Genomic DNA, 25,348 nt, shown 5'->3' with positions numbered 1-25,348 from the left:
GAAGACTCTGCAGATGGCTGAGCTATGATTTGAACCCGGGGTCTTACCAGTTCCAGAGCCCATGTTCTTTCCTGGAGGAGGTTGGCTTGTTCTAATGAGAACATTCCTCCCCCCTCCCCTGTTATCAGCTGGCCACTCAATGCCACCTGTGTAGCCACAGGTTGGAGGGAAACTTGGTTCTTGCTGTTGGCTGTCACTCCCCCATATGCAGCAGGTGGGGGCCATGGCCTTGGACCATGAGAGAGCTGGCGTTCCACCACCTGTTCCAGGAACGGGGCCCAACCTGCCTCCCCCATCTGCTTTCTGCCCTATAATAAGGCCCCAGGCTCTGCATGTCTTTCCTATCATCTCAAAACTCACGATGCTCCGGCTGCTGACTTCCCTCCTATTTGTGGCCCTCGGTAAGACCCCAGCCTGTGCTGCCCTGGGCCAGGAGCCCTTGAAATCTGTCACCCACCCTGGGTCTCGTGAACCCAACACCTATCTCCACAGAAGGGGTCTCAGCTTATATCTTGGCATGTTTGGGGGGGTTCACCTTGGTGCTGGGGTAGGAGAGTGGAGGGGGAATCATGGCTGGGACAGCTCCGGAGAAAGACTGGGGTACCCAAAAACTGTGGTGGGACTCCTCTTTGGAGGCAGTAAAGAGGCTAGTTGTGAAGAGTTTAGGCTCTGTGGTTAGACTGAGGGGGTCAGGATTTCTGTTCCTCCGCTTAACCCTCCACCTCTCCTCTCCTTCCCTCTTCCCTACTCCATATCGTGTGGTCTCACCCTTTCCTAGTCTCTCTGCCTTATTCTATCCCCGCTCAGGGCCACCTCCTCCAAGCAGTCTCCCTACACTGATAGCAATAGTAACAGATAATGTTTATTGAGTGCTTGCTATATGCCAGGGAGTACTAAGGATTTTTTTTCTTATATTATCTCTTGTAATCCCCATAACACGTGAGCAGTACCACTATTAACCCCATTTTACAGATGGAGAAACTGACCCTCAGAGAAGTAAAGCAGCCCACCCTAGAAGTAGGGGCAGAGCTGCATTTTGAACCCAGGCAGTCTTATTCCAAAGCCATCGCTTTTCATGACAATAGTTATTATCACTTCTCAAGGGCTCACTGGACACCAGGCACTGTGCTAAGTGCCCCAGCTCCTTCAATCCTGCTGTGGAATGAGGTCACGTCTCCATTCCTCCCTGGGACTCTGGAAAGCCCTGCTCTAGCCCAAATGTTCATTGTTCATATGCGGCTACAGAGGTCCAGAGAGGGGAAAGCGCTTGCACCAGGGCACGCAGCCAGTTTGTGGTGCATCTAGACCTGGGACCCAGGCCTCTTCTCTGCCTCTGGGGACTTCCTGACTGATTGCCATCTGTGCTCTCCCTTCCAGCCTCCGGCTGTGGCCGACCCTCCTACCAGCCCTCCTCCCGTGTTGTTAATGGTGAGGATGCAGTCCCCTACAGCTGGCCCTGGCAGGTAAGAGGGATACCAGCGGCACTATTTCCCACCATGGGTGCTGCAAGGCATGCAGTCATGACCCCACTGCTTCGCTTCTGGTATCCTTTTTGGCTTCCAAAGGCCAAAAGGTCTACTTCATGTGGAAGTCTTGTCCACTCAACCCGTAACACTTGGCAAATTGCAAGTGGAGTCTGGGGAGAAGGCAATGCTTATCTGGCACTAATAGCGGAATTTCAGGCACTATGTTTAGGGACAGAGATTTTGGGGTACACATACCTAGACTCCTCAAATTATACAACAGGGCTACAAGGTCTGAGAGCACTAGAGGAATGAATGAAGGGCTTTATAGAGGTCAGTGGGGCACAGGGGGCTAGACCACATGTGTTTGGCCACTAGCCACATGTGTTTACTTAACTCAAAATTAATTAAAATTAAATAATGTTAAAAATTCAGTTGGTCAATGTTAGCCACGTTTCAAATTCTCAATAACAACATATGGCTAGTGGCCATTGTATTGGACAGCCAAGATATAGAACATTCCCATCATCATAGAAAATTCTATTGAATGGCATTGGTCTACAGGAAGGGTCAGCTAACTTGTTCTGTAAGGGACCGGAGAGTAAATATTTTAGCTTTTGTCAACCATGTGGTTTCCATTGCAATGACTTAACTCTGCCATTGTAGTATGAAAGCAGCCATAAATGGCACAGTTTTGTAGGTTGAACACTGCACATTTCTAAAGGGTGCCATTCTGCATGGATGATGCCCTCTAGAGTTGTACGGTGCACACAACCTATAAGCCCCCGATGTCAGCCCTTACTGGGGGCTCAGACCACTTAGGTTCCTTCCTCCCTTGCCACCAGGTCTCCCTACAGTACGAGAAGAATGGAGCCTTCCACCATACCTGTGGCGGCAGTCTTATCGCCCCCGACTGGGTGATGACTGCAGGCCACTGCATCTCGTAAGTTCTTTTACTGGCCCTTGTCCCTGCATGAGAACCTGGGGCAGTGGGTGGCTGTGGGAGGGGAGGGAGGCAGGCCAGTCAGCCCCAGACTGATCTCACTTCCACCGGCAGGAGCTCCTTGACCTACCAGGTGGTGTTGGGCGAGTATAACCGGGCTGAGGAAGAGGGCTCCGAACAGGTGATCCCCATCAATGCGGGGGACCTCTTCGTGCACCCACTCTGGAATTCCAACTGTGTAGCCTGTGGGTGAGTGAATGCTTTGGTCTAGAACCAGAGATTACTGGTTCCCCCCATGACCCAAAGATGATTCTGAGGAGACTTCCGGGGACAGTGGGGCTGGATCCAGCTGCCTGGGACCTAGTCCCACACACTGAGGGGCAGAGCCAGGAGAGTCATCTACACCAAACTTTTCTGCTTTTGGAAGGACATCAGGGCTCAGGGAGGGTCAGGAACTCCTCCAAGCCTAGGACATCTCTGCATCCCTTCTTCCAAATAGAAGGGTTCCTCCATTCAATGGACATTTGTCCAGTGCACTCTGGGTTCCCAGGAATGTGGGCAAAAAGAGGAGCACTGGACCAGGAGTCAAGCCCAAAACCAAGTTGCTGTGTGGCTTGAGCAAGTCACTGCCCTTCTGGGCTTCAAGTATATCATATGTCAAGTATGACTTTCTGGACTTCCTGGGTGGTTTGACGACCAGGGAGGTGATCACTGGGTCAGAACACTGAAGCAGGGCTTCCTAAGGCCCTTAAGCATGTGCAAAATCATGTGTCTGGGTAGCTCAGCAGTTTTCTGGTGAGGGTCAAAGAAGGGTGTGGAACCCCTGAAAGTGCAGTGCAGGAAAGAGGGGTCATGATGATCATGATCCTGATCATGACCTGATCATGACCCATTAACCCATCCTCACAAGACTCCTGGGGTATGTGGAGAGGAAAGGGGACCGACGTGCAATGACTTGAGTGACAAGCAAGCAGGGGTTCTCAAAATGTGGTCCCCAGGCCAGCAGCATCAGCGTGAGAAATGTGAATCCTCAGGCCCCACCCGGACCCACTGCATCACGACCCTTGGGGGTAGGACACGGCAACCTGTGGGTTTTTTTTTTTTTTTGGCAACCTGTGTTTTAACAAGACCTCCACGATCCCAACACAGTCGAAGTGTGCGAACCTCGGTGTCAGAGCTGAGGACAGGAAGGCCAAGGGTCTGCATCAGCACAAGGGGTGGGAGGTTGCTTGGTCTTAAAAACATGTGCCATTTGAAGGGACAAGAACAGTGGGCACATCCTGGTGATGAACTCTCTGCAGCAAGGCCAGGAAGGTGAGGCTTGGTCTGGCCAAGGACCAGGCTCCCCTGACTCTTCCCGACTTTTCTCCTCCCCCAGCAATGACATCGCCCTCATCAAGCTCTCCCGCAGTGCCCAGCTGGGAGATGCGGTCCAGCTCGCCTGTCTCCCTCCTGCTGGGGAAATCCTGCCCAACGGGGCACCCTGCTACATCAGCGGCTGGGGCCGTCTCTACAGTGCGTGCTGACCCCTCCTGCCCGTCACAGGGACTGTGGGCAGAAAGATAAGGCCTGGAAGTGGGGTGGGGGGCGGTCGAGCAATCAGGATGCATCACTGTGCTTGCCCCCCATTCCTCCTCCAGGAGCACTTTCTCCTTCCATTTGCCCAAACACTAATATGTTCAACTGAGCATTTTATTTGTGTCTCTTGGGTAGCCAGGTGCTTGGGGATGTTATGGTGAATAAAGTAGGCAGGACCCTCTGGTGGGAGGAGAGTCCCCATCAGACTAGAACTGCCTTCCTCAACCCCCCACCCCACTCTGAGTCTCCCAGCCCTGCACCCCCATGCCACCCCACTCAGCATGGTGTATCCTGCAGCCGGCGGGCCACTCCCGGACAAGCTGCAGCAGGCTCTGCTGCCCGTGGTGGACTATGAGCACTGCTCCAAGCTGGACTGGTGGGGCATCTCTGTAAAGAAGACCATGGTGTGCGCTGGCGGGGACATCCTCTCTGGGTGCAATGTGAGTTGACTCAAAGTGCATGGTCCCCGGGAACCTCTGCCATCTGCCTGGGAGGCGGAGGAGAACTCCTCCCTGCTTGCCCCACTCAGCCTCCAGGCCAGGCAAGACTTGGAGGAAGTCAGTGAGGTCCAGACATGCTGCCCTGGCCTCTGTCTTCTGGTCCCAGCTCACACTGCCTTGACCTGGTCCTTAGGCTTCCCCCTGAAGCACAGCAAAGGATCATGATCCTAGACTCACCTTCACCTCTGTGGTCCTGAAGTCATGATAAAACGGTACTATCATTGTATTAGAAGTGAGGATGAAACATAATAGGATAACTGGCTTTGGAAATAATAATGGGAACAACCACTCATCTATTGCTTCCTCCCTGCTAGGTGCTGTGCTAAGATCATTTATTATCTCACTTACTTCTCACCAAGATCCTGTAGGTCAGATATAAGTTCCCATCCCAAACAAGCCAACTGGGGCTTAGAGAGGTCAAGTCACACAGAAGGTTCTCAAAATCCCCGCGGTCTGAACTGATTCTTTCAATCTCAGACATGGCTTAGCTTGCCAGCACTCTCTCTGACCATTCTAGGGTGACTCTGGAGGACCTCTGAACTGCCCCACAGGAGATGGCTCCTGGCAGGTTCACGGTGTGACCAGCTTTGTGTCTGCCTTCGGCTGCAACACCATCAAGAAGCCCACAGTATTCACACGAGTCTCAGCCTTCAATGACTGGATCGAGGAGGTGAGCGAGATAGGGCAAGCAGGAGGGTGTCCTCATGCCGGGGCTGGGTGAGAACAGCAGATCCTGAGGAGGGGCTGAAAGGATCCCCAAAGGTCAGGAGTGGAGGGGCCCTCAGATACATTTCAGAGGGCTTTGGGGATGTTTTCTGCTATGGTGTGACCCCAACAACTCCAGCGGCTTTTGGATGGAGCTTTGAACTATGGCTGAACTGCCTTATTTCAACAAGTGTTTATGAAATGTCTTCTTTGGTCCAGGTCTTGTCCTGTCCTGAAAGATAGATTGATGTGTCAAATCAAAGGGCTGCCTTGTGGGGAAAGAGATGATTAAATGAACAATAATCATGAAATGTGGGGAGAGCTGTGACTGGGATACTCAGGCCCCAGCAAAAGCGCTAATCTCTTCTGGGAATGAATAGTCAGGGAAGGTTAATATTGTTCATGATATAACAGTAATAGCCACCATTTATAAACTACGTAAACATCCTTAGTTAATAGTTTCATCAACCACCCCCATGAGATGAGTATTATGATTACAACCCATTATACAGACAAGGAAACTGAGGCTCAGAGAGGTCAAGTCACTCTCCCAGGGTCATACAGCTGATGAGTAGCATGGCTGGAAATCTAACCCAGTTCCATATGGCTTCAGAATCTGCTCATAACTAGACTATTCTGGGTCTCTCCACTTTTTCTAGGTCATGTCAAGCCACTAGAACTAAGGCCTGGGTGGCAGTGCTGATCCAAATTCTTTGTAAAAAATAAAGATCTCTCAGAAACCCCCAACATGAGTCTTCCTTCTTTGACTTGCCTGCTCTGTTCGAAGCTATTCCTAAAATCTTAGATCTTTTTTTTAAATGATTTTATTTATTTATTTATTCATGAGAGACAGAGAGAGAGAGAGAGAGAGAGAGAGGCAGAGACACAGGCAGAGGGAGAAGCAGGCTCCACTCAGGGAGCCCGATGTGGGACTCGATCCCAGGACCCCAGGATCATGCCCTGAGCTGAAGGCAGACACCCAACCACTGAGTCACCCAGGCATCCCTAAAATCTGAGATCTGATATATGGGAGATGAGACCAGATTCAATCCTTTCATGAGAATGAGAAAAACAGCTCGTTATTCAGATAGAAATGAGCGTATCAGAGTTGTTCATTAAACATTTACAAGGCACCTTCTTTGTGGCAAGTTTGGGGGCTTGGGGTACAGATGTGAGTGAAATAACAAACATTGGGAGCCCCTGCTGTGGTGGGGAGCAGACACACACCCAGAAGCACACACGATGCCACAAACAGGGTGGGAGCCCACTGAGCTGCTTCTGAGGCCCAAAGGAGTGCAAAAGCAACATAAAAACAATGGAATTCCTTTACTTGTGTTCCTCCTGGATACTGTGAAAGCAAATAGGAGCCCAGCAAGGATATACATTTACAGCTTTGTTTTTGTTTCGTTTTGTTTTTAAGATTCTATGTATTTATTTTTAAGAGAGAGAGAGAGAGAGAGAGAGAGAGCGCGTGCACAGGAAGGTGGGAAGGAGTAGGGAGAAGCAGACTCCTTGCTGAGCAGGGAGCCCAATGCGGGGCTTGATCCCAGGACCCTGAGATCATGACCCGAGTCTAAGGCAGACGCTTAACTGAGCCATCCAGGCGCCGCACGTTTATAATGTTTAATATTACTCTTGCCCCATTGCCCCCTCCTGTTAAAATTTTACTTCTAGTTTTAAAAACTTTAAAAAGATACAGCACAGAGAATCACATCGGAAACACCCATGAAGCCTCCCTCCAGAATTAACAAATTCCACATTTTTGCTTCATATTTTCTAAAATAATACCTACATTACTAAGCTGCATGCCCCTTTGTACTCAGAGGACATCATCATGGCTGTGGGGTTGTTCACCCAATGGCACTGGTTTTCCTTTGGGGCACACAGCAGGATAATCTTTGCCTGCCCCCATGAAGGTGGGTTTGGCCATATGGCTGTCTCTGGGCGAGGTGAAGATCTGAGAGGTGGGACGTTTGTGGAGCTCTCTTTCCCTCTGCCATGGCAATGGGTGGCTATAGGTCAGCCCAGTCCCACAGTGAGGACATGAGGAAGAGAGGGAGCCTCCAGTCCCCCCGGCTGGACATGCAGCACAAGAAAGAAATAAACTCTGTTAGTATAGGCCACTAAGATTTGGGGTGTTCGTTACAGTGGCATTGACCTAACTTATCCTTACTAATGAATTGGGTGTTTATCCTTCCACTCCATGCTGTTACATATTTTTAAAATCACATATATAATATCTATAAACAGTGTATTGCGTTGTTTAGGTTTTTAAAAGTCCACACATGGCTTCATGCTGTATGTATTATTCTGCAACTTGGTTCATTCACCCAACTTTGTTTCTTTAAGTGTCTCCATGCTACTTTATATATCTCTAGCTCATCGCTGCTAGTTTTGAAGAGTATCCTATTGCATAACACTACTTCCTTATCCTTTTCCCCCTACAGATGGACATTTAGAGCAGGGCCAATTTTTTATGATTACAAATAGGGCTTCAGTGAATGTCCTTGGACGTATCTCCAGGTACAAATGTGTGAGAGGTTCCCTAGGGTATATGCCAAGAAATGGAATTACTGGGCGGGAGAGTGTGCTCATTTTCAACTTCGCCAATTGCCAAGTTGCTCTCCAAAGTGATTATATCAAGAGTACTTAAATTTTTCTTTCTTCCTTTTTTTTTTTTTCCTTTTCCCATCCACTATCCCCACACATTATAACTGCCTCCCCGCTTTTCTCCATAACCACTCCTGGACTCTCAACCCTATACCCCTGACTCCAGCTCCTACAAAAGCCCAAGAACTGGTCCGGCAAGGCCAGAGTGAGGGCAAGAAAGGAACAGAGTCAGGCAGAGCAGAGACCTCTGCATCATAAGGGTGTGGGGAAGGATGAGAAAAAAACTGGAACCAGCATATGCTAATCATTTGTGTTGAATCAGACTGATAATGCCAGGTGACATATGTGTAATAGTCAGATGTGCTCAGGGCAGAGCAGGGTTGCAAAAGTTGAGTATCGACTTCTTTCCAGTGGGGCAGGGAAAGATCCTTGGACAATTTTCCAAAATAGTTTTAGGATAAAAGGCAGTCAGATCTGTAAAATTCCACCTTGTGGCCCTCGGGGAACCACCCCCCTCAGAGGGGGCTGACACACTTCTCACATGTGGGCAACAGGGAGTTAGGAAATCTTACCTAAAAGTGTGAACAACTTGATCAATAATTCAATATTCATTTTTTAATCTCCAAGTCTTGACAATGCAAATTCTTTAAAAACCATATAGTGCATAATTAATTTTTTTGACTAATGATTAGTGTCAATGCCAACAACTTTTTGTTTTTGTTTTCTAAATCACAAAGAAGGGACGTCTGGGTGGCTCAGTGGTTGGCATCTGCCTTCACCTCAGGGCGTGGTCCTGGGGTCCCGGGATCGAGTCCTGCACTGGGTTCCCTGCGTGGAGCCTGCTTCTCCCTCTGCCTGTGTCTCTGCCTCTCTCTCTCTCTGTGTCTTTCGTGAATGAATAAATAAAATCTTTAAATCATGAAGAAAATCCACAGCTTGCAAAAGCACAATGTCAACACTTCAACTCCCATTTGGAAAATATAAAGGATCCGTGCTGTGTTGCCTTCTCCTTAATCACCAAGTGTCAACAATTTCTCTCTCATTTAAAACACATTAAGAGGGATGCCGGGGTGGCTCAGTGGATAAGCATCTGCCTTAGGCTCAGGTCGTGATCCCGGGGTCCAGGATCGTGTCCCACATTGGGCTCCCTGCAAGGAGCCTACTTCTCCTTCTGCCTGTGTCTCTGCCTCTCCCTGTGTGTTGCTGGTGAATAAAGAAATAAAATCTTTAAAAAAATAAAACTCATTAACAGGTCAGTGATTCATTTTTCTTAATTCTTAAAAGAGTCAACAATCCCATTCTCTGTTCCTTTTTCATAGCATTCATTTTCACTACATTTTATGAACTTCCACTTTGGGAGATTTTAAAAAACCACCCACGTCATTCCCACATCTCTTGTACAGCTACTGCTTCATCATACTACTTCCTTTTCTTCTACTTCCTTTTCTTTACATTCAGAAAACCCATCAACAGTTAGATCAATGGACATCGATTGGGTGGCTATGTATATTCTGTGGCAGGCATGAACAGAAGAAAATGACCCAAACTTGGGCCAGACTCTTGGGCCCAGAGTCTGGCTGAGAATCTGACAGGTACACCAAGAAGGGACGGAGGCTTGACTTGGTGTTCTAATGAAGACCCAGAGTGAGGTGGGACCCAAGGAACTCCAGTCACCTTGGGATGGGAAGCTTGGAGCTCTAGATGACCCTCACATCCAGATGATTGAGGCCTCAAGAGATTCCTGTCACATGTGAATCTGCCAAACCTTCTTTTCTCAATTAACACCAAAGACAGTGCTGAGAAACTCTGCTGTTCAAGATCATGTCAGTGAGATGAAATATTCCACTCTTGTCCAGCGAGTCAGAGCCAGATTTGACATAGAAGCAGCCTGGATTACCAAATCAGGTGCAGAGCTTCAGCGAAGAGTTTTTTGGACACAATAGTCCATATTTATCTTAACATTGTGGTATCCAAAGATACAGGACTATGTATGAGTCTATTTCTCATCTCAAGCTAGATGTTAACCCCTTCCTATTAAGACCAGATTTGTCTTGAGCCTATCAACACTGCTTCATTTCAATTTCTTCTAACTTCCAATCTTCCCCCAAATATTACAGTGACCCTGTTTCTTCCTTTATTTCGTGGGACATCCATGATTTCTTTGGGTGCTTTCTGCATCAAATTAATAATCCTAACTTTGTTAAACTACACCTGTGTCCCTCATGGTCTTTACCAGATTGGCTTTACCATAAAATTCAAGCCTTCTCTGTTCATTCATTCATCAATTCATTCGACAGATGTTTACCCACCCTATGCTCAGTTTTAGGTGCCAGAGACATGGTGATGGGACAATTAAGGTCTCTGGCCCTGTAGCCACTGCTTCCAGTGGGGGAGATAGAAAATAAACAGATAATAACAATACAGAGTAACAGGCTCCAAAGGGACCGCATGGATGCCTTTAGAAGAGGGGGGACAGAGAAGGCTGCTCTAGAGAGGCCTCATCTGAACTGGACGCTGGAGGAGCAGATGTCAGGAAAGAGAACCACAAGCAGAGATCACCAAGGAGGTAAAGATGAGCTTCTTGGGTTTGCAAAATAACTAGAAGGCCAGTGTACCTGGAGCAGGGTAAGTGAATAGGAGGGCGGGGAAAGATGAGGAATATGGGGCAAAGTACCAAGTTTACATTTTATCCTGAATGATATGATAATCTGACACAGAGCCACAACATATATACTTTTCACATGAATTTATAAATCTTTAAAATTCGAGCTGCTCTAGGACCTAAAGCACTGCCCCATCTCCCACCCCCACTCCATTCCAGCAGTTTTCTGAAGCATTCCTAAGGAATCTAAGAATTGGATGGGGGTAGGGGGAGGGCTACTGGAAGTCCTTCATGTGGTCCAACCCTCACACTTTACAGATGAGGAAACCAAGGCTGAAGGGAGGTGAAAGGTGGAGACTGCTCTGGAGGGGTGAGTGGGGGAAGGGCTGCAGTCACTATTGGAGGTAAGAGTAAGGCCATGGCAAGGAGCTCTGGTTATCCACCCACGAGCTGGAGTGTCTGGCAATCTTGAGGTTTACCGACCGGCAGCAGCAGTATAGACAAAAGGTACATCTTCTCTTTCCCAGGGACATTGGCTAGGGGTGAGCTGGGATGGAGTGGGCCATGTGGGGGGTTAGGGTGGAGAGTAAGGAGAGTTGGGGGGCCGTGATAACCCAGCAGGGGTCTTTGGAGTGCCCCCTCTTAATTCCTTAGCCTGTCCCACTTGGATAGGGCAGATGGGAGGAGAGATGGGTGGGCTACCTGAGTGCCTGTCCTTAACAGCCAAGTCCCTTCCCCTTCAGGGTTAAGAGCAAGGATGTGGGAGGGTTGCTTGGTTAGCATCTTTGCACTTCCTTTCACAGGCTGTGCTATTTTAACATGTGTGCTCCAGACTCAAATCCAGGCTAAACCCGGACTCGCTGTAGCTAAATGTGACTTCACATCTTCAGTTCTTAACCATCAGCCATTGGAAAATCTTGGGAAAGAGGCACTCAGGGCCAAGATTTGAGCCTTCTTCTTCTTCTTCTTCTTCTTTTTTTTTTTTATTTTTCTTTCTCTTCATCTGTCAAAGGACATCATGGCTCCTTCCACAGTGGATGTTGTGTACACAAACACAATGGAATATTAGGAATCAGGAAAGTTGAAATCCTACTATTTGCAATGACGTGGATGGAACTGGAGGGCATCATGCTGAGTGAAATAAGTCAATTGGAGAAAGGCAATCATCATATGGTTTCACCCCTATGTGGGCTATAAGAAATAGTGAAAGGGATCATGAGGGAAGGAGGGGGAAAAGGGGTGGGGAAACATTAGAGAGGAAGACAAACCATGAGAATCTCCTAACTCTGGGAACCAAACAAAGGACAGCAGAAGGGGACGTGGGTGGGGAGATGGGGTAACTGGGTGATGAGCCTCAAGGAGGACACCTAATGAGATGAGCACCGGGTGTTATACTATATGTTGGCAAACTGCATTTAAATAAAATTTATGGGACGCCTGGGTGGCTCAGCGGTTGAGCGTCTGCCTTCAGCCCAGGGCATGATCCTGGAGACCCGGGATCGAGTCCCGCGTCAGGCTCCCGGTGCATGGAGCCTGCTTCTCCCTCTGCCTCTCTCTGTGTCTCTCATGAATAAATAAATAAAATCTTTAAAAAAATAAATAAATAAAATTTATTTTTAAAAAACTTTCTATTGGAGTTCAATTTGCCAACATATAGCATAACACCCGTTAAAAAATAAAATTTTTAAATAAAATAAAATAAAATTTAAAAAGAGATTTTTTAAAAAAATTAGAGATTTGAAAAAAATAAAATTTAAATAAAATTTAAAAAGAGATTTGAAAAAAAAAATAAAATAAAAAGAGACTTGAGCCTTCTACACGCAGGGGTCTTCCCCTGGAGACACCGGCAACCCCACGCGCGCACATGCCCACTTCTCCCTGGGTAGACTGAGGCACGGGAGCTTTCAACAGACGGCGCCCACTGCCTCCCGTGCACTGACTCCACCGGGGGCCACACGGTCCCACTGTTTCCAAGCAGCAGCACCCAGCCCTCTTCTGGTTTCTTTCCCCTGGGTGGTGCAAAGGCTCAAGGGTGAAACCTCAGGGTGGGGCGCTGAGTCAGCTGCGGGCGGGCTCCCGGAGTGTCTCAATTCCCGCTTCACCCTCTTTCCACTTCGCAGCTGCGCAAACCGCGGCTTAGAAGACGTAGGAGAGCTTGGCCTCCGCGGAGAAGCGGCGCAGGCGGCACCCCCAGCCGCGCACCGTACGAAGCCCACGAAGGGGTTAAAACCACCGAGCTGCGGAGCTCCCGCCACGGCCTAGAGAGACCCCGCCCCCCTCTACCCAGTCCCTCCCTCCGCCCTTCACGTCCAACTTCCGGGCGGGGCGCGACTTCCGGTTCCGGCGGCGGGCTACAAAGCTCTGCGCCCGGTGGTTGGTTTCCTCTTCTCGGAGTCGGTTTCGGGCTCCGAGTCTGGTGGCGAGGGGCCCCCGCCCCCGTTCCCCCCTCCCCCCGCCCTCCGAGGTGGCACCTGCGCAGGTGAACGCCCCCTCCCTCCCTCCCTCCCTCCCTCCATCCTTCCATCCCTCCGTCCCTCCCTCCTGCCTCTCCTTTCCCCGCGCGCGGTCTGTTGGGAGCGGCGGCGGCGGCCCGCGGAGCGGGGAAGCGAGGGCTCTGCGGGCCGCTCGGGCTGGCGTGGCCTTGGATCTCGCTTCTGCTCCGGAGGAGGAGGAGGTCCCGGTCTGGAAGCCCAGAAACCCTTTTCCGGCCCGACCGAGGCCCTCCAGGCCGCGCCCATGTGGTGGGAGGAGCCCGGCCCCGCTCCCCGCCTGGAGGCCGGGATTTTCCTACTCGGCGGGTTGGTCCCCCCACGTCCCGGCCTCGTGACCTTGGGCACAGTCCCCGCTCCTCGAGCCTCAGTTTGTTTACGTGTGAATGGAAATGACCGTAACCGCCCTGCTGGGTTAAGGGCAGGACTGGAGGAGGGAAAGCTCCCGCGGGGCGTCGGGCGTGTCAAACCCCGCAGATAGCGCCGGCGGCTGCTGTGCTTGGTAGAGACCGCTGGGGCGGTAGAGGGTCGGGTGGAGGGTTTGACCAGAGCGGCCCGGAGGATGGCGTGGAAGAGAGTGAAATGCTCAGCACAGCGTCAGCGAGGGCTTCTGAAACTGATGGGCTTTGTAAGCGGGGTGACTCGTGCAGCTGGTGCATCTTTCAGATCCAGCCTTGAGAACCTGGCCTCCTGACAGTGGGGGCTGCTCTTACAAGTCGGGGTTGTAAGGACCTCTGGAGCTGGGCGTTAGAAGAATTTATACAAGGGTTTTTTTTTTTTTTCTTTTTTTTTTTTTTTCTTTCTTTCACTCGGAAAGGCTTTGAGCAGGGGGGGACATTGCTTCCTTTAGAGTTAAGAAAGTGATCCATAGTTAAAAAGAAAGCCACATGGGAAGGGGATGATCCATGTTCCTCCTGTCCCTGCCGCTCACCAGTAAATACGGTCGGAGGTATTGTTTGTGGATGGAGCAGGTCGTGGATGCTGCTCTGTGTGTATTTTAGTTTCCTCAGGTGAGATGGTGCTGCCCACGGATCTGCCCCTTGGTCGGGTGGTGTGTTAGGGAGGTGGGTCTGTATCCGCGCTCACAGGCCGAGTTCATGCTTTAGGAGCCTGCACTTTTGTTCTGCTGAATGTCTGACAGTGCTTTAGTTACTCCCCTGTTGATGGTCACTTTTGCTTTCTCAGGCTTTTTTTTTTTTTTTTTTTTTTAAGATTTTATTTATTTATTCATGATAGATACACACAGAGAGGCAGAGGGAGAAGCAGGCTCCATGCAGGGAGCCCGACGTGGGACTCCATCCCAGGACTCCAGGATCACGCCCTGGGTGGAAGGCAGGTGCTAAACTGCTGAGCCACCCAGGCTGCCCATTTTTCTCAGGTTTCATCCAGCCTTCCCTTGACTAAATGTTTTCCTTTTTCTCCAGAGGCTATATTGCTTTGGGCTTCATCACTCTAGGTTAGTGACAGCTTACTTTTAGGGAAGAGTACATGCTGTTCATTGAGCAAAAAACCCCAGATAATATGAGAAGAATAAGTATACTCCCAAGAATGTCCAAACTGTACGGTCTAGAATCAATTCAAGGTTCCTAGAAAATGGGTCGTGAAACCTTTAAAGAAGAGGTGATGAGGAGCGGTGAGCGAGTTAAGGCAAGGCAGCTGGTCCGTGTTGTTGATTGTTGGCCTCTGCCAGTTGTTACCCAGGAAACATTTGAGAGAGCCTCTGAGGTGGGAGGGATCTTAAATGTCAACACTCCTGCTTTGTTGGCCAGGGAGGGATTAGTTCTTGGGGGAGGGGGTTTGTTAATGAAAAAAAGAGATGGCCTTTGAAAAATGACGGTGTCATCAGCGTTACAGTTTTTGGACATAGCCCGATGTGGAAATTAGTTATTTCTGTATTGTCAGATACAATATTTCTGTATTGAAGAGTGTGTGTGTGTGTGTCTCTCTCTTAATAACATCGATTGTGGTTTTCCTGTACATAACCTTTCTCGTGGACTGGGGCCCTAACCCCAATGGAGCAAAGCCTATTTTTTTTCTGACATTTTACAGGTCTTTAATGTGCCCCTCCTCTCCTTCCCCACTACTGCTGGTTTGCTAATTCTAGAGCTGACAAACATCGCAAGAGTTGGAAGTCTATGGTACTAGGATTCTGACTACTTTGGTTTCCCATATACTGAGGAACTTCGATATTTTATCTATTTATCTCAGAGAGAGAGAGAGAGAGAGAGAGAGCGAGCGCCTGCATGAGAACATGAGCCCATGCAACTGAGGGGAGGGGTGGGGGCGTGGAGAGAGAGAGAATATGAATCTCCAGCAGACTCCCTGCTGAGCATGGAGCTCAGGATTTGCAGCCGAAATCAAGAGTCAGATGCTCAACCAGCTCAGCCACCCTGGCAGCCCTGATTAGAGGAACTTAGGATCTTGATCTTAATATAGAAGCTTTTTTGTTTTTTGTGAAGTGGGAGCTTAGATTCCACTCTGATGGTAGCTCCTAAAGTACTTTATATTTTTTTTATTTGAGAGAGAGCAAGTGAGCAGGAACACAAGGTAGGAGAGGGAGAAGGAGAAGCAGGCCCCCTCTCTGAGCAGGGAGCCTGACGTGGGTCTTGATCCAGGACCCTGAGATCATGACCTAAGCCAAAGTCTGCTTAACCAACTGAGCCACCTAGGCATCCCCTAAAGTACTTTTTAACATTCATTATTTCATCATGAAAGGGATTGGAGGGTGGGTAGAAAAGATAGCAGAGTAGATATCAATGAAAAGACCTTTATCTCTTATATTTTAGTACTCATAGCTTGCTTTTGGACACACATAACTCCATAAAAGACATTGGAAGAAGCAAACATCCATGATTTTAAAGATATTCTTCCCCTATAAGTCATGCATACATAGTTTTTTGCTTTAACATAATCTAAAATACTTTGTAATGCAGGGAAGATGGATGAAAGATTTTGTAGAAGACTCTAGCTAGGAGACTTGCATTCTTCATTTTTATAAACCACTGACACATTTTTCTCAATTGTGTCAATTGATCCAGAAGAAACAAAAATAGAATTTCTAATAGCTTTATTAAGAAACCCTGTTAAGGATCGCCTGGGTGGCTCAGCGGTTTAGCACCGCCTTCAGCCCAGGGCATGATCTTGGAGACCCAGGGATCGAGTACCACGTCAGGCTCCCTGCATGGAGCCTGCTTCTCCATCTGCCTATGTCTCTGCCTCTCTCTGTCTCTCTGTCTCTCATGAATAAATAAATAAAATCTTAAAAGAAAAAAAAGGAAAGAAACCCTGTTAAAGGACGCCTGGGTGGCTCAGTGGTTCTGAGTCTGCCATTGGCCCAGATCGTGATTCCGGGGTCCTGGGATTGAGTCCCACATTGGGCTCCCTGTGAGGAGCCTGTTTCTCCCTCTGCCTGTGTCTCTGCCTCTCTCTGTGTGTCTCTCATGAATAAATAAATACAATCTTAAAAAAAAAAAAAACTGTTAAGATTGAAAAACTGATGAAACCTGGGTCTGGATCAGATCCATGAGATCAAGGTGGTTTTTAGAGTCTCTGTTTTTGTTCTGTTTTTGCTGAGCCTGTCTCCTCTCTGTGTTTAGGAGTCCTCCTTTTCCAGAGTTCCAGAATGGAGACTGAAGGGTACCTAGAGACACAAAGAAGTAAAGAAGTCCAGAATGATAAAATAGGCTCACCTTCAAATGAGATGATGGCTGAGGAGCCAGAAGCTGTCCTAATATCGGCTCCCCAGGTCCAGGCTCCACCAGAGCACCTTGATGCAGACTCCGTTGAAGACGTGGAGACCATGCCACGAAGGAATCCTCCCAATGCGGCAGCCTCTAGGCAGAGGTTCCGGAGATTCCGCTATGAGGACGCAGCTGGGCCCAGGGATGTCCTCAGACATCTCCAGGAGCTTGCCGGACAGTGGCTGAGACCCGATATTCACACAAAGGAGCAGATTGTGGAGATGCTGGTGCAGGAGCAGTTCCAGGCCGTCCTGCCTGAGGAGCTCAGAGCTCGGGCCCAGAGATGTCAGCCTGGGGTCAGAATCACTGGCTAAGTCCTGCCACTGGGTTCTTGCTCAGCCTACATGTGAGAAGTAGGCAAATGTTCTCTTTGTTGCAAGATCCAAGGACAGTCATGGGGGAAATGTGAACCTCGGTTTTTTTGAGCTTGCCTTTGACTAGTTGTAATAAGAATCCATCAAAACCCAGTCTGGACCTCTCTGGCTGAGGCAGCTCTAATTCCTGGGACTGAGCTCTAGAAAGAGCTTCTGTTAGGACAATCAGCCTGTTGCTTGTTTTTGCTCTGCTGAATGCCTCCTTTTTTGCACTTTCTGACATGCTTTAATATATTGTTATGTATCCAAAGCAGTAATTGCTTCAACTTTCAGAATTCTTGACTCTTGCTGTGGTGGCATGAATGGCAGCTTCTGTAACCCCACCAGTAACTCACTTGAGATGTCCTTGAAATATTAAAGTTTGGTCCTCAATCACAGTGTCCTGTGGTGATTTACCATGTTAGCTTTTACTCGACATTTGAGGAGTTGAGATAAGTATCGGGATGTGAGCTAGAGATACGATAGGAATAGTCTAGGCCTTTGTGTTTGGTCACAATTTAAATTAAAACAAAGAAGGGGCTAAAACAGGGTCCTTACAGGTAAGGAGCTCTTAGATCTGTTTGGTTTTTTTTTTTTTCTTTCCCCACTTCCATCACATGTGTTCCACAGCTTCTGTCCCCACAAGAGAACTCACTCTGAAGCTATTTGACTGTTTTCTTCTGCTCTTCCCAAAACCGGTCACCCGGGCTTTCTGTGTGTGGAGAGCTGTGCTTTGGTTGACCACTGAGACAGAGCAGTCTAGCTGTGGTGGTGACAAGCACAGAGTAAACTTAGCAGCTGCTTTTCTTCAGGGTAACCCAGTCTCGAGTAACCTTTCTGCTTCTGGCCTGGATCTGCTCCTGGAACCATCTAGGTGCCAATTCAGAAACTAATTTTTGGTAGAGGGACGAGTTAGCCCTAAACTGGAACTCTTCTTGATTTTGCTGGTGTCTTAATACTTCCTGTGCCTTTGGAATGGGTCTAGATGTGAGAATACAGATATAAAGCCCAGTATAAAGGAAACATATAGTTTGGAAGAGAGAGGAAGACCTTGAATTATATGAGTAGGATCATTAATAAAACTAGTCTTTTGGTATTTGGTTTGGAGATAGCACTAAGAAAACACTTTTTTCTTTTCTTTTTTTTTTTTTTTTTTTTTTTTACATTTATTTGAGAGAGAGAAAGGGGTAGGAGCAGTGGGAGAGGGATAAGCAGACCCCACTCCCACTCGGGGGGGCTCTATCCAAGGACCCTGAGATCACTACTTGAGCTGACATCAGATGCTTAACCGACTGAGTCACTCAGGCTCCCCAAAACCCATTTCCTATTTTAAAAAGTACATTAGAAGCAGAGGAGAGAGGAAATAGCCAAGTAAGGGAAGTGAGGTTTTGGGGGGTTTTTGTGGTTTTTTTTTTAATTTGAGGAAGGGAGAGAGCATGAGCAGGGGAGGGGCAGAGGGAGAAGCAGACTCCCCACAAAGCAGGGAGCCAGACTCATGACTTGATCCTGGGACTCCTGGATCATGACCTGAGCCAAAGGCAGACACTTAACTGACTGAGCCACCCAGGCACCCCTGGAAGTGAGATTTTAATTGAACTTGAGTGGGAGATCACTGGACAAAGTCACACCTTGAGCAAAAGTATAGGAATGCTTGGAAACAGCAAACGAGTGAACTGTCCCTTGTATTGACTAGGTTAAGGTTTTCTTTTTAAAACCATTTTATTTCAAAAGATTTTATTTTTTGGTAAGTCATTTCAACACCCAATGTGGGGCTCAAACTCAGAACTCTGAAGTTAAGAGTCTCACAGTCCACTGACTGAGCCAGCCAGGCGCCCCAGAGGTTAAGCTTTTCTAACTCTTCTAATTCTGAGAGTAAAATTTAATATGGGGAAAGGAGTTAGTGACCGTGGTAGGGTCAGAGTATCTCCCATACAGTTTGTTCAGAACATTATGAAGATATTTCCTTAGTCTGCAAAGATCAGGAACTCCTGGTGTTAAGGATTTCCAGGCCTAAAAAAAAAAAAAAAAAAAAAAATTTCCAGGCCTGTACCAGTTTCTCAGCTGCTTCGATGGTCTAGAATACAGCATACAAATAAAAGAGCTGACTTTCCAGTTGGACTAAAAAGTTACGACCTTCGGGATTTTGTAGCTTGATAGCTGAGTCAACTGAGGAGTTGACTGAACTTAGCACAGATTTTCTCAACGTTAGCTGTTTGGAGCCAGATAATTTCTCTTTCCTGGAGGCTTGTCTTGTGCGATATACAATGTTTAGCAGCATCCCTACCCAGATGCCAATAGCACCCCACTGATGTGACAACCAAAAATGTCTCCAGCCATTGCCACATGTTCCTTAGGGGCAAATTTGCCTTTAGTTGAGAACTGCTGACTTAACAGTTCATCACAGGTAGGCCGCAGATGACCTTTGGATCCCTGGTCTCTTAAGCTTAATGTTGAATTGAGAAAGCTGTAGGAAGAGTGGTATAAATTGGGTTTCATATTGGAGTACCTGGCTAGTTCAGTTGGTAGAGCGTGTGACTTAATCATAGTCTTGAGTTCTAGCCACACATTGGACGTGAAGCCTACTTAAAATTATTAAAAATTCGGTTTCATATTCCCTGTATTTGGGTGATGTCTCCTAGTCTGGCAAATCTTAAATTCTTTGATACAAAGGTTAATATTACACCTCCAACTCCAACTGTTCTATTGAGATGGTTATTGTGTGCTAGGATAGATGCATTTGTGATTTATTTAATCCTTATTGTCATCTGACCTTACCTGTTCATATAAATACACCTGCTTTACAGATAAGAAAACTGAGATACGCCAGTTACACAACATGGCCCATAGAATGGGGGAGCTGGGATCTAAGCTTGGGATATCTGTACCCCCTAGCCTTGGGCTTTTTCCATCATGTTTGGAAGTGTGAATTTAACAAGCATCTCTTGAGAATCTCCTGCAAGCAAGATGTTTCTTTGGCTTTTTTTCATCTTTATCTTAACATTTACAATAACATTTCTTAGCTTTCTCAACTCCCATTGACATTTTTTTAAATTTTTATTTATTTATGATAGTCACACAGAGAGAGAGAGAGAGAGAGGCAGAGACATAGGCAGAAGGAGAAGCAGGCTCCATGCACCGGGAGCCCGACGTGGGATTCGATCCTGGGTCTCCAGGATCGCGCCCTGGGCCAAAGGCAGGCGCTAAACCGCTGTGCCACGCAGGGATCCCTCCCATTGACATTTTTAAAACAAAAGCTATATTAGCACATGGATAGAAAAGTCCCAACAGTATAGGAAGGAATAAAAGTAAAATTTAAAGGCTTTCTTCTCATGAATAGTCTGTTACATATACTTCCAGAAAACACGAATTATACAGATGTAAGCACATAGATGTGTGTATGCACACATATATCCCTTTTTTATTTGCACAATATACATACAATGCATGTTTAGGTTATATATTTTTCTTGCCCAGTAAGTCTTGGGGTCTTTTGCTATCAACATACAAAGATGTGCTTTAATTTAAAAAAATAATTTTTTTAAGTAGCTGCAGAATAATTCCTTAAATGGCTAATACCTAGCCTTATACTTTCAGTAAAAAACGCATACCAGAGGATTTAGGGGTGGGGTCAGACCTCCAAAGCCTAAGAGCTTTGTGACAGAGCCATGACTCAACCTCTCGACCTCCACATCCTGAAACCAGAATGGTACAATTCACAGTTTCACAGTTGTCCAGCACAGTCTCCAGGCAACCCTGTGGTACCAGCTTTTTCTCATGGAAGTGAATTTACAGATGAGATCCTTTGCCCCAAACAAACCTGGTAAGAGGAGAGGCTGAGAGTCCATCTCTATTTCATCTGGCTCCAGCCCCATGCCCTTGCCATGAGGTCACACTGCCTGGATATCAAAGTGCAGACCAAGTCCAGTGTTTCAAGGGCTCTGTGGGGATTTGAGAGCACGGTAATTCCCTAACTCTGTTGCCACTCCCTGAGATGATTCTCGTGCTTTCTCTTTGCGGCCCAGCATTACCCAGCTACCACTAATGCCGGTTACTGTCACGTCTTGAGTCCATGTAGAGCCTAGTTCTAGAGAACCCTAAACACTTAATTCTGTGAGAGGAAGGAGGAGGAAAACGTAGAGCAGCCAGAGGGAAGTTCTAAACTATCTCCTACGTCTGATTTCCCCCCTGTGATTATTTTGACTCCAAGTTCTCCAAAGGATAATTTCGTCTAGTTATTGAAAAATGCTCCTGCCAGATGGCAGCTGGTGAAAACCAGTGTGGGGACCACAAGGTAATATCAGATTCCTAGCAACTGGCTGGTGCCATGGAAAAATATGTCATCTATTGGGCAGCTACTCCCTGAGCTGTGAGTGGGTGCCAGGGCCTGGCTGCTGGAGAGGAGGCCAGCTCTGCGGGGTCTGGGGGCCACGAGGAGTCCACTGTGATGGCGGTGGTGGCTGGAGCACTCCAGTGTAACTGGCCCTTCCAGGAGCATCATGTGTGGTCATTTTCCACAGGCAGTGCAGTTCAACACATTTGACAATAGCTTGACTATTTTGCTAACTATTTTCCACCCACGGCCATGCATTTATTGGACATTTTCCCTTGGCCTGGAATGCCTTTCCCCCATGCCTCCCCCAATCTTGGCCTGCCTACTCCTACTCATTCTTTATGACGCAGATAGGCATGGTCACCTTCATGAAGCCTTCTTTGATTTCTGCCTCGAATTGGCATCAGAAGCCCTCCTGTGAGCTCTTCTAACACCTTAGCTTGAATTCCAGTCCCTGTTCATGCAGCAAATGTATGTGGTGTACCTGATATGCATTGCCCTGTGGTGTGGTGTCCAGTCTGTGTCCCCAGGCAGATTGTGAGCTCCATCAAGAGGGAATCTCTATGCCCTCGGCCTCCAACCCAGGGCCTGCATGTGATGGATCCTCAAGGAATAGTTTGATTTTTGTAGGAGACATGATCACTGCCTGGTTGAAGGCTCTTCCTTCCGGTGAACACAAACAACTAGAATTCATGGCAGACCATGGGAGGGGGCAGGTGGGAGGGTTAGGGATGGAGGTAAACAAAACAAAACAAAAAAGGAAAGGCTTCCCTCAGGTGGCTGGCTTCCCTTTTGGTTCTGCACCTGACCTTGAAATGAGGTGAAGTCAACAACCCTTGGCTGCCCCTGCTTGAAAGCTCAAGGGCCCCCTGGGTGCCTAGCAACAACCTGACTGCCCAGAATGGTGATTTAGAAGCTGGGTGTGTCTCCTGGGCAGGAAGCCACCGACACCACCAAAGCAGTGGGGCCTCCCCTTCACTTCCTCTGAGCCAAAACTCCACCTCCAAGTGGGGCCGATACTTAGCGTTAGCCCTGTCTTAGCATAAATTGGAGGTTCTGGCAAAAAGAACTCCAGCGCTTACAAGGTGTGTCATCTCCGACCAAGTGTGTGATCTCCGACCAAGTCATGTCACCCCTCTGAGCTTCAGTTTCCACACCTGTCTTGTTCCTGTCTTATTCCCAGCTAGAGTCACCCTCACGCAGCACCAGAATCACAGAAACATCCAATAACTGCTGTTGTAGCTGAATCTGCCCAATCAGGGGAAGGTTCACTTAGTGACTCTTCCTCAGTCTGTTGACCCTTTGATCTGTTCTTTTCTTCTGAGCCCCTCTCTGAGCTCTCCATCTTCTCATTTCTAACTTCTACACATTAAATCTTGTTCTTAGCTTCTTGTTTCTTCAGTCACATTTCTCTGCTTAAAAAAAGGGGGGGACGCCTGGGTGGCTTAGCGGTTAAAGCGTCTTCCTTCGGCTCAGGGCATGATCCTGGAGTCCCAGGATTAAGTCCCACACCAGGCTTCCTGTGTGGAGCCTGCTTCTCCCTCGCCTCTCTCTCTGCCTCTCTGCCTCTCTGTCTCTCTGTGTCTCTTATGAATAAATAAATAAAGTCTTTAAAAAATAAAATATAAAATATAAATAAAATAAAGAGATTTAAGTAATCTCTACAACCAAGTAGGGCTCGAATTCACAACCCCGAGATCAAGGGTGGTAGGCTCCACTGACTGAGCCAGCCAGGTACTCCTCTTTGCTTTTCTTATTTGCAGTCTTAAAACCTCACCATTAAGACTCACAAAAATTCTACACCTCTATGAAAAAATCGCAAGTGTTTTGGTTTTCAGACCAGTACTATTGCTAAAGTGACCTTTAATTTTTTTAAATGTAAGTGTAACATGCATCCTGGAAATTGTATGACTGGATGAATTTGTATAAAGTGAGCATATCCCTATAACCACCATCCAGATGAAGATACAGAGGATAACCAGCATCCCAGAAGTCTCCCTCAGGTCCTTTCCTAGTCATCAATCTCCTGAAAAGTAAGCTATGGTGATTTCTACTGCCATAGGGTAGTGCTGCCTGTTTCTGAGCCGAATGGAATCACAGAGTGTATACTCTTTCATGTGTTTTCTTGTGTTCAACATTATGTCTATGAGGTTCATCTACTTTCGGAGCCTCCTGCTTTTTCCATGCCTGCGTACCCAGACATGCCTGTTCTTTCCGCCCGTGGTCAGCATGCGTGCCCCACCCTGGCCTGGCCAGCCTGCACCGGTCCTCTAGATTTAGATCAAACCTCTCTCCTTTGGGAAACCTTCCCTTATCAGCTCCGGGTTTGAATCTCAGCTCTTCCACCTGCCGGCTGTTTGACTTTAGACAAGTGGTACTAATAACCTCTTCATGCTCCATTTTTGTTGAAGGTAATAATTTCCATATTCCAGAGTTCTTGTGAATTTCAAGTGAGATAATACATATTAAATACTTAGAACAATGCCTGGAGCAGAGGAAGTACTTAGTAAATATTAAGTATAACTCTTATGAATGTTCTGCTTTTCTTTGATTCTCCTAGATTACTTGTACAAACCCTTGTCCTAGCACTTGTTTTGATTATTGTTTGTCCCACTATGAGACCTTAGCTCCTTGAGTAGAGATTATGTCTTCTTTCATTGTATTTCTTCAACAGGTAATTACTGAGTGTACACTACATTATAGCACTGAGGGTACAGTGGGGAAAGAAGTCCTTGAATTTACTTTTTAATGGAGAGAGACAGTAGGAGTATTAAAGAGGTGAGATCATTTTGGAGAGTGATAAGGTTAGGAAAACAAGAAAGCAGTGTGGTGTGGTAGTGGGTTGGAAGTGCTTCTGTAAGCTGAACGGGGAGATGTCATCTTAAAGAGTTGCTATTTGAGCAGAGATGTACAGGGTGAAAAGGAGCAGGCTTGCACAGAGCAGAAGAGCTCAGGACAGCAAGCACAAGGGCTCTGAGGCAGGCACAGTAAGCTCAGTTCTGTCTGAGGATTGACAAAGAAGGCAGCATGGCTGGAGCCCAGTGAGTGAGTGCATGGTTCTGAGGACGTTGGAGAGGTAGACAAGAGCCAGGAGAAGCCATTGAAGAGGTTAAGCAGAAGGATATTGGTTATCTTTGCATTCGAGGTGCCTAGCACATAATATACTCACTAACTGTTGAATATTAGTCACAACACACCCATGACCAATTGGTTCACATGAACGATCCTCAGATTGTTTTCAAATTAAAACTTCATCGCTGTACCATGTGCCCCTGGGTACTTGCTAAACTTTACCAGTGCAGATGGAGTTGCTCAGTCATTTCTAGGCTCTTCTCTCCCCTATCCTATCTCATGGCACCCTTCTTCAGTGACCTAGATTGTCTCCACCAGAGATCGTAATAGAGATGAAGGAGGCAAGTCTGGGCCAGTTAGAGAAAAGGCAAGTAGGAAACAGGTTTGGTCAGTTCCTCTCCTTTCTCTGACTCCAAGAAGAGTCCAGGTCCCTGGACAAGCATAGTGATACAGCACAAAGTGGAGGAGGGAGGCTGAGTGGTAGGAGGGGCTGCAGAAGGAGTAGGTCCCTCCATGGGAGCTGATGGAGTAGAGCTGCAGCTGTAGCAGCCCTAGCCCCTTACAGTGTGGCAGGCCAGATCAGGAGCACACCAGGAGTCCTAGCAGCAGAGTGGGGCTGCTGGCACGGCCTGAGCCATGACCATGACCAGCCAGAGAGAGGGGAAGACCAGCCGGTAAATCAGGATGGAAGGGTAGGCTTGCATCTGAGCAATAGGAATTTACACAACAGCAACCCTTCACTTATAACGTGAGACTTTGTTTCCTTCCAACTTTTATTTTTATGAAATATTACACAGGAGGGAAAGCACATAAAACAAATATATAGTACAACAAATGATTATAAAGCAAATATCCATGTAATAATCATCACCAAGGTCATGAAACAGCCCACTGCCAACACCGCCCCCCTCCATCGCTTCCAGATTACAAATTCCTTTAGAGGCTGCCAGCAGCCGGATTTTT

At 47.5% G+C, this 25,348-nt stretch overlaps 1 protein-coding gene and 1 long non-coding RNA gene across 2 annotated transcripts; both read left to right on the top strand.

Moving 5' to 3' along the window:
* Positions 1–319: 319 nt before the first annotated feature.
* LOC140634249 (proproteinase E) lies at positions 320–5,936 on the top strand. Its single transcript, XM_072827927.1, has 8 exons — positions 320–401; positions 1,378–1,463; positions 2,309–2,406; positions 2,521–2,655; positions 3,785–3,921; positions 4,282–4,424; positions 5,002–5,154; positions 5,849–5,936. The coding sequence occupies exons 1-8, from the start codon at positions 362–364 to the stop codon at positions 5,864–5,866; spliced, it is 810 nt and encodes a 269-aa protein (XP_072684028.1). The 5' UTR covers positions 320–361; the 3' UTR covers positions 5,867–5,936.
* A 7,032-nt stretch (positions 5,937–12,968) lies between these two features.
* On the top strand, positions 12,969–17,376 carry LOC140634248 (uncharacterized). Its single transcript, XR_012031765.1, has 2 exons — positions 12,969–13,199; positions 16,487–17,376. It is a non-coding gene; the product is annotated as an uncharacterized lncRNA (long non-coding RNA).
* The last annotated feature ends 7,972 nt before the right edge of the window (positions 17,377–25,348 follow it).

This window comes from Canis lupus, chromosome 5 (genome assembly GCF_048164855.1).
Source record: "Canis lupus baileyi chromosome 5, mCanLup2.hap1, whole genome shotgun sequence".
In the NCBI taxonomy this organism is placed as follows: domain Eukaryota; kingdom Metazoa; phylum Chordata; class Mammalia; order Carnivora; family Canidae; genus Canis; species Canis lupus.
The sequence above is the reverse complement of the archived record's forward strand: the minus strand, read 5'-3'. Positions and strand labels throughout refer to the sequence as shown.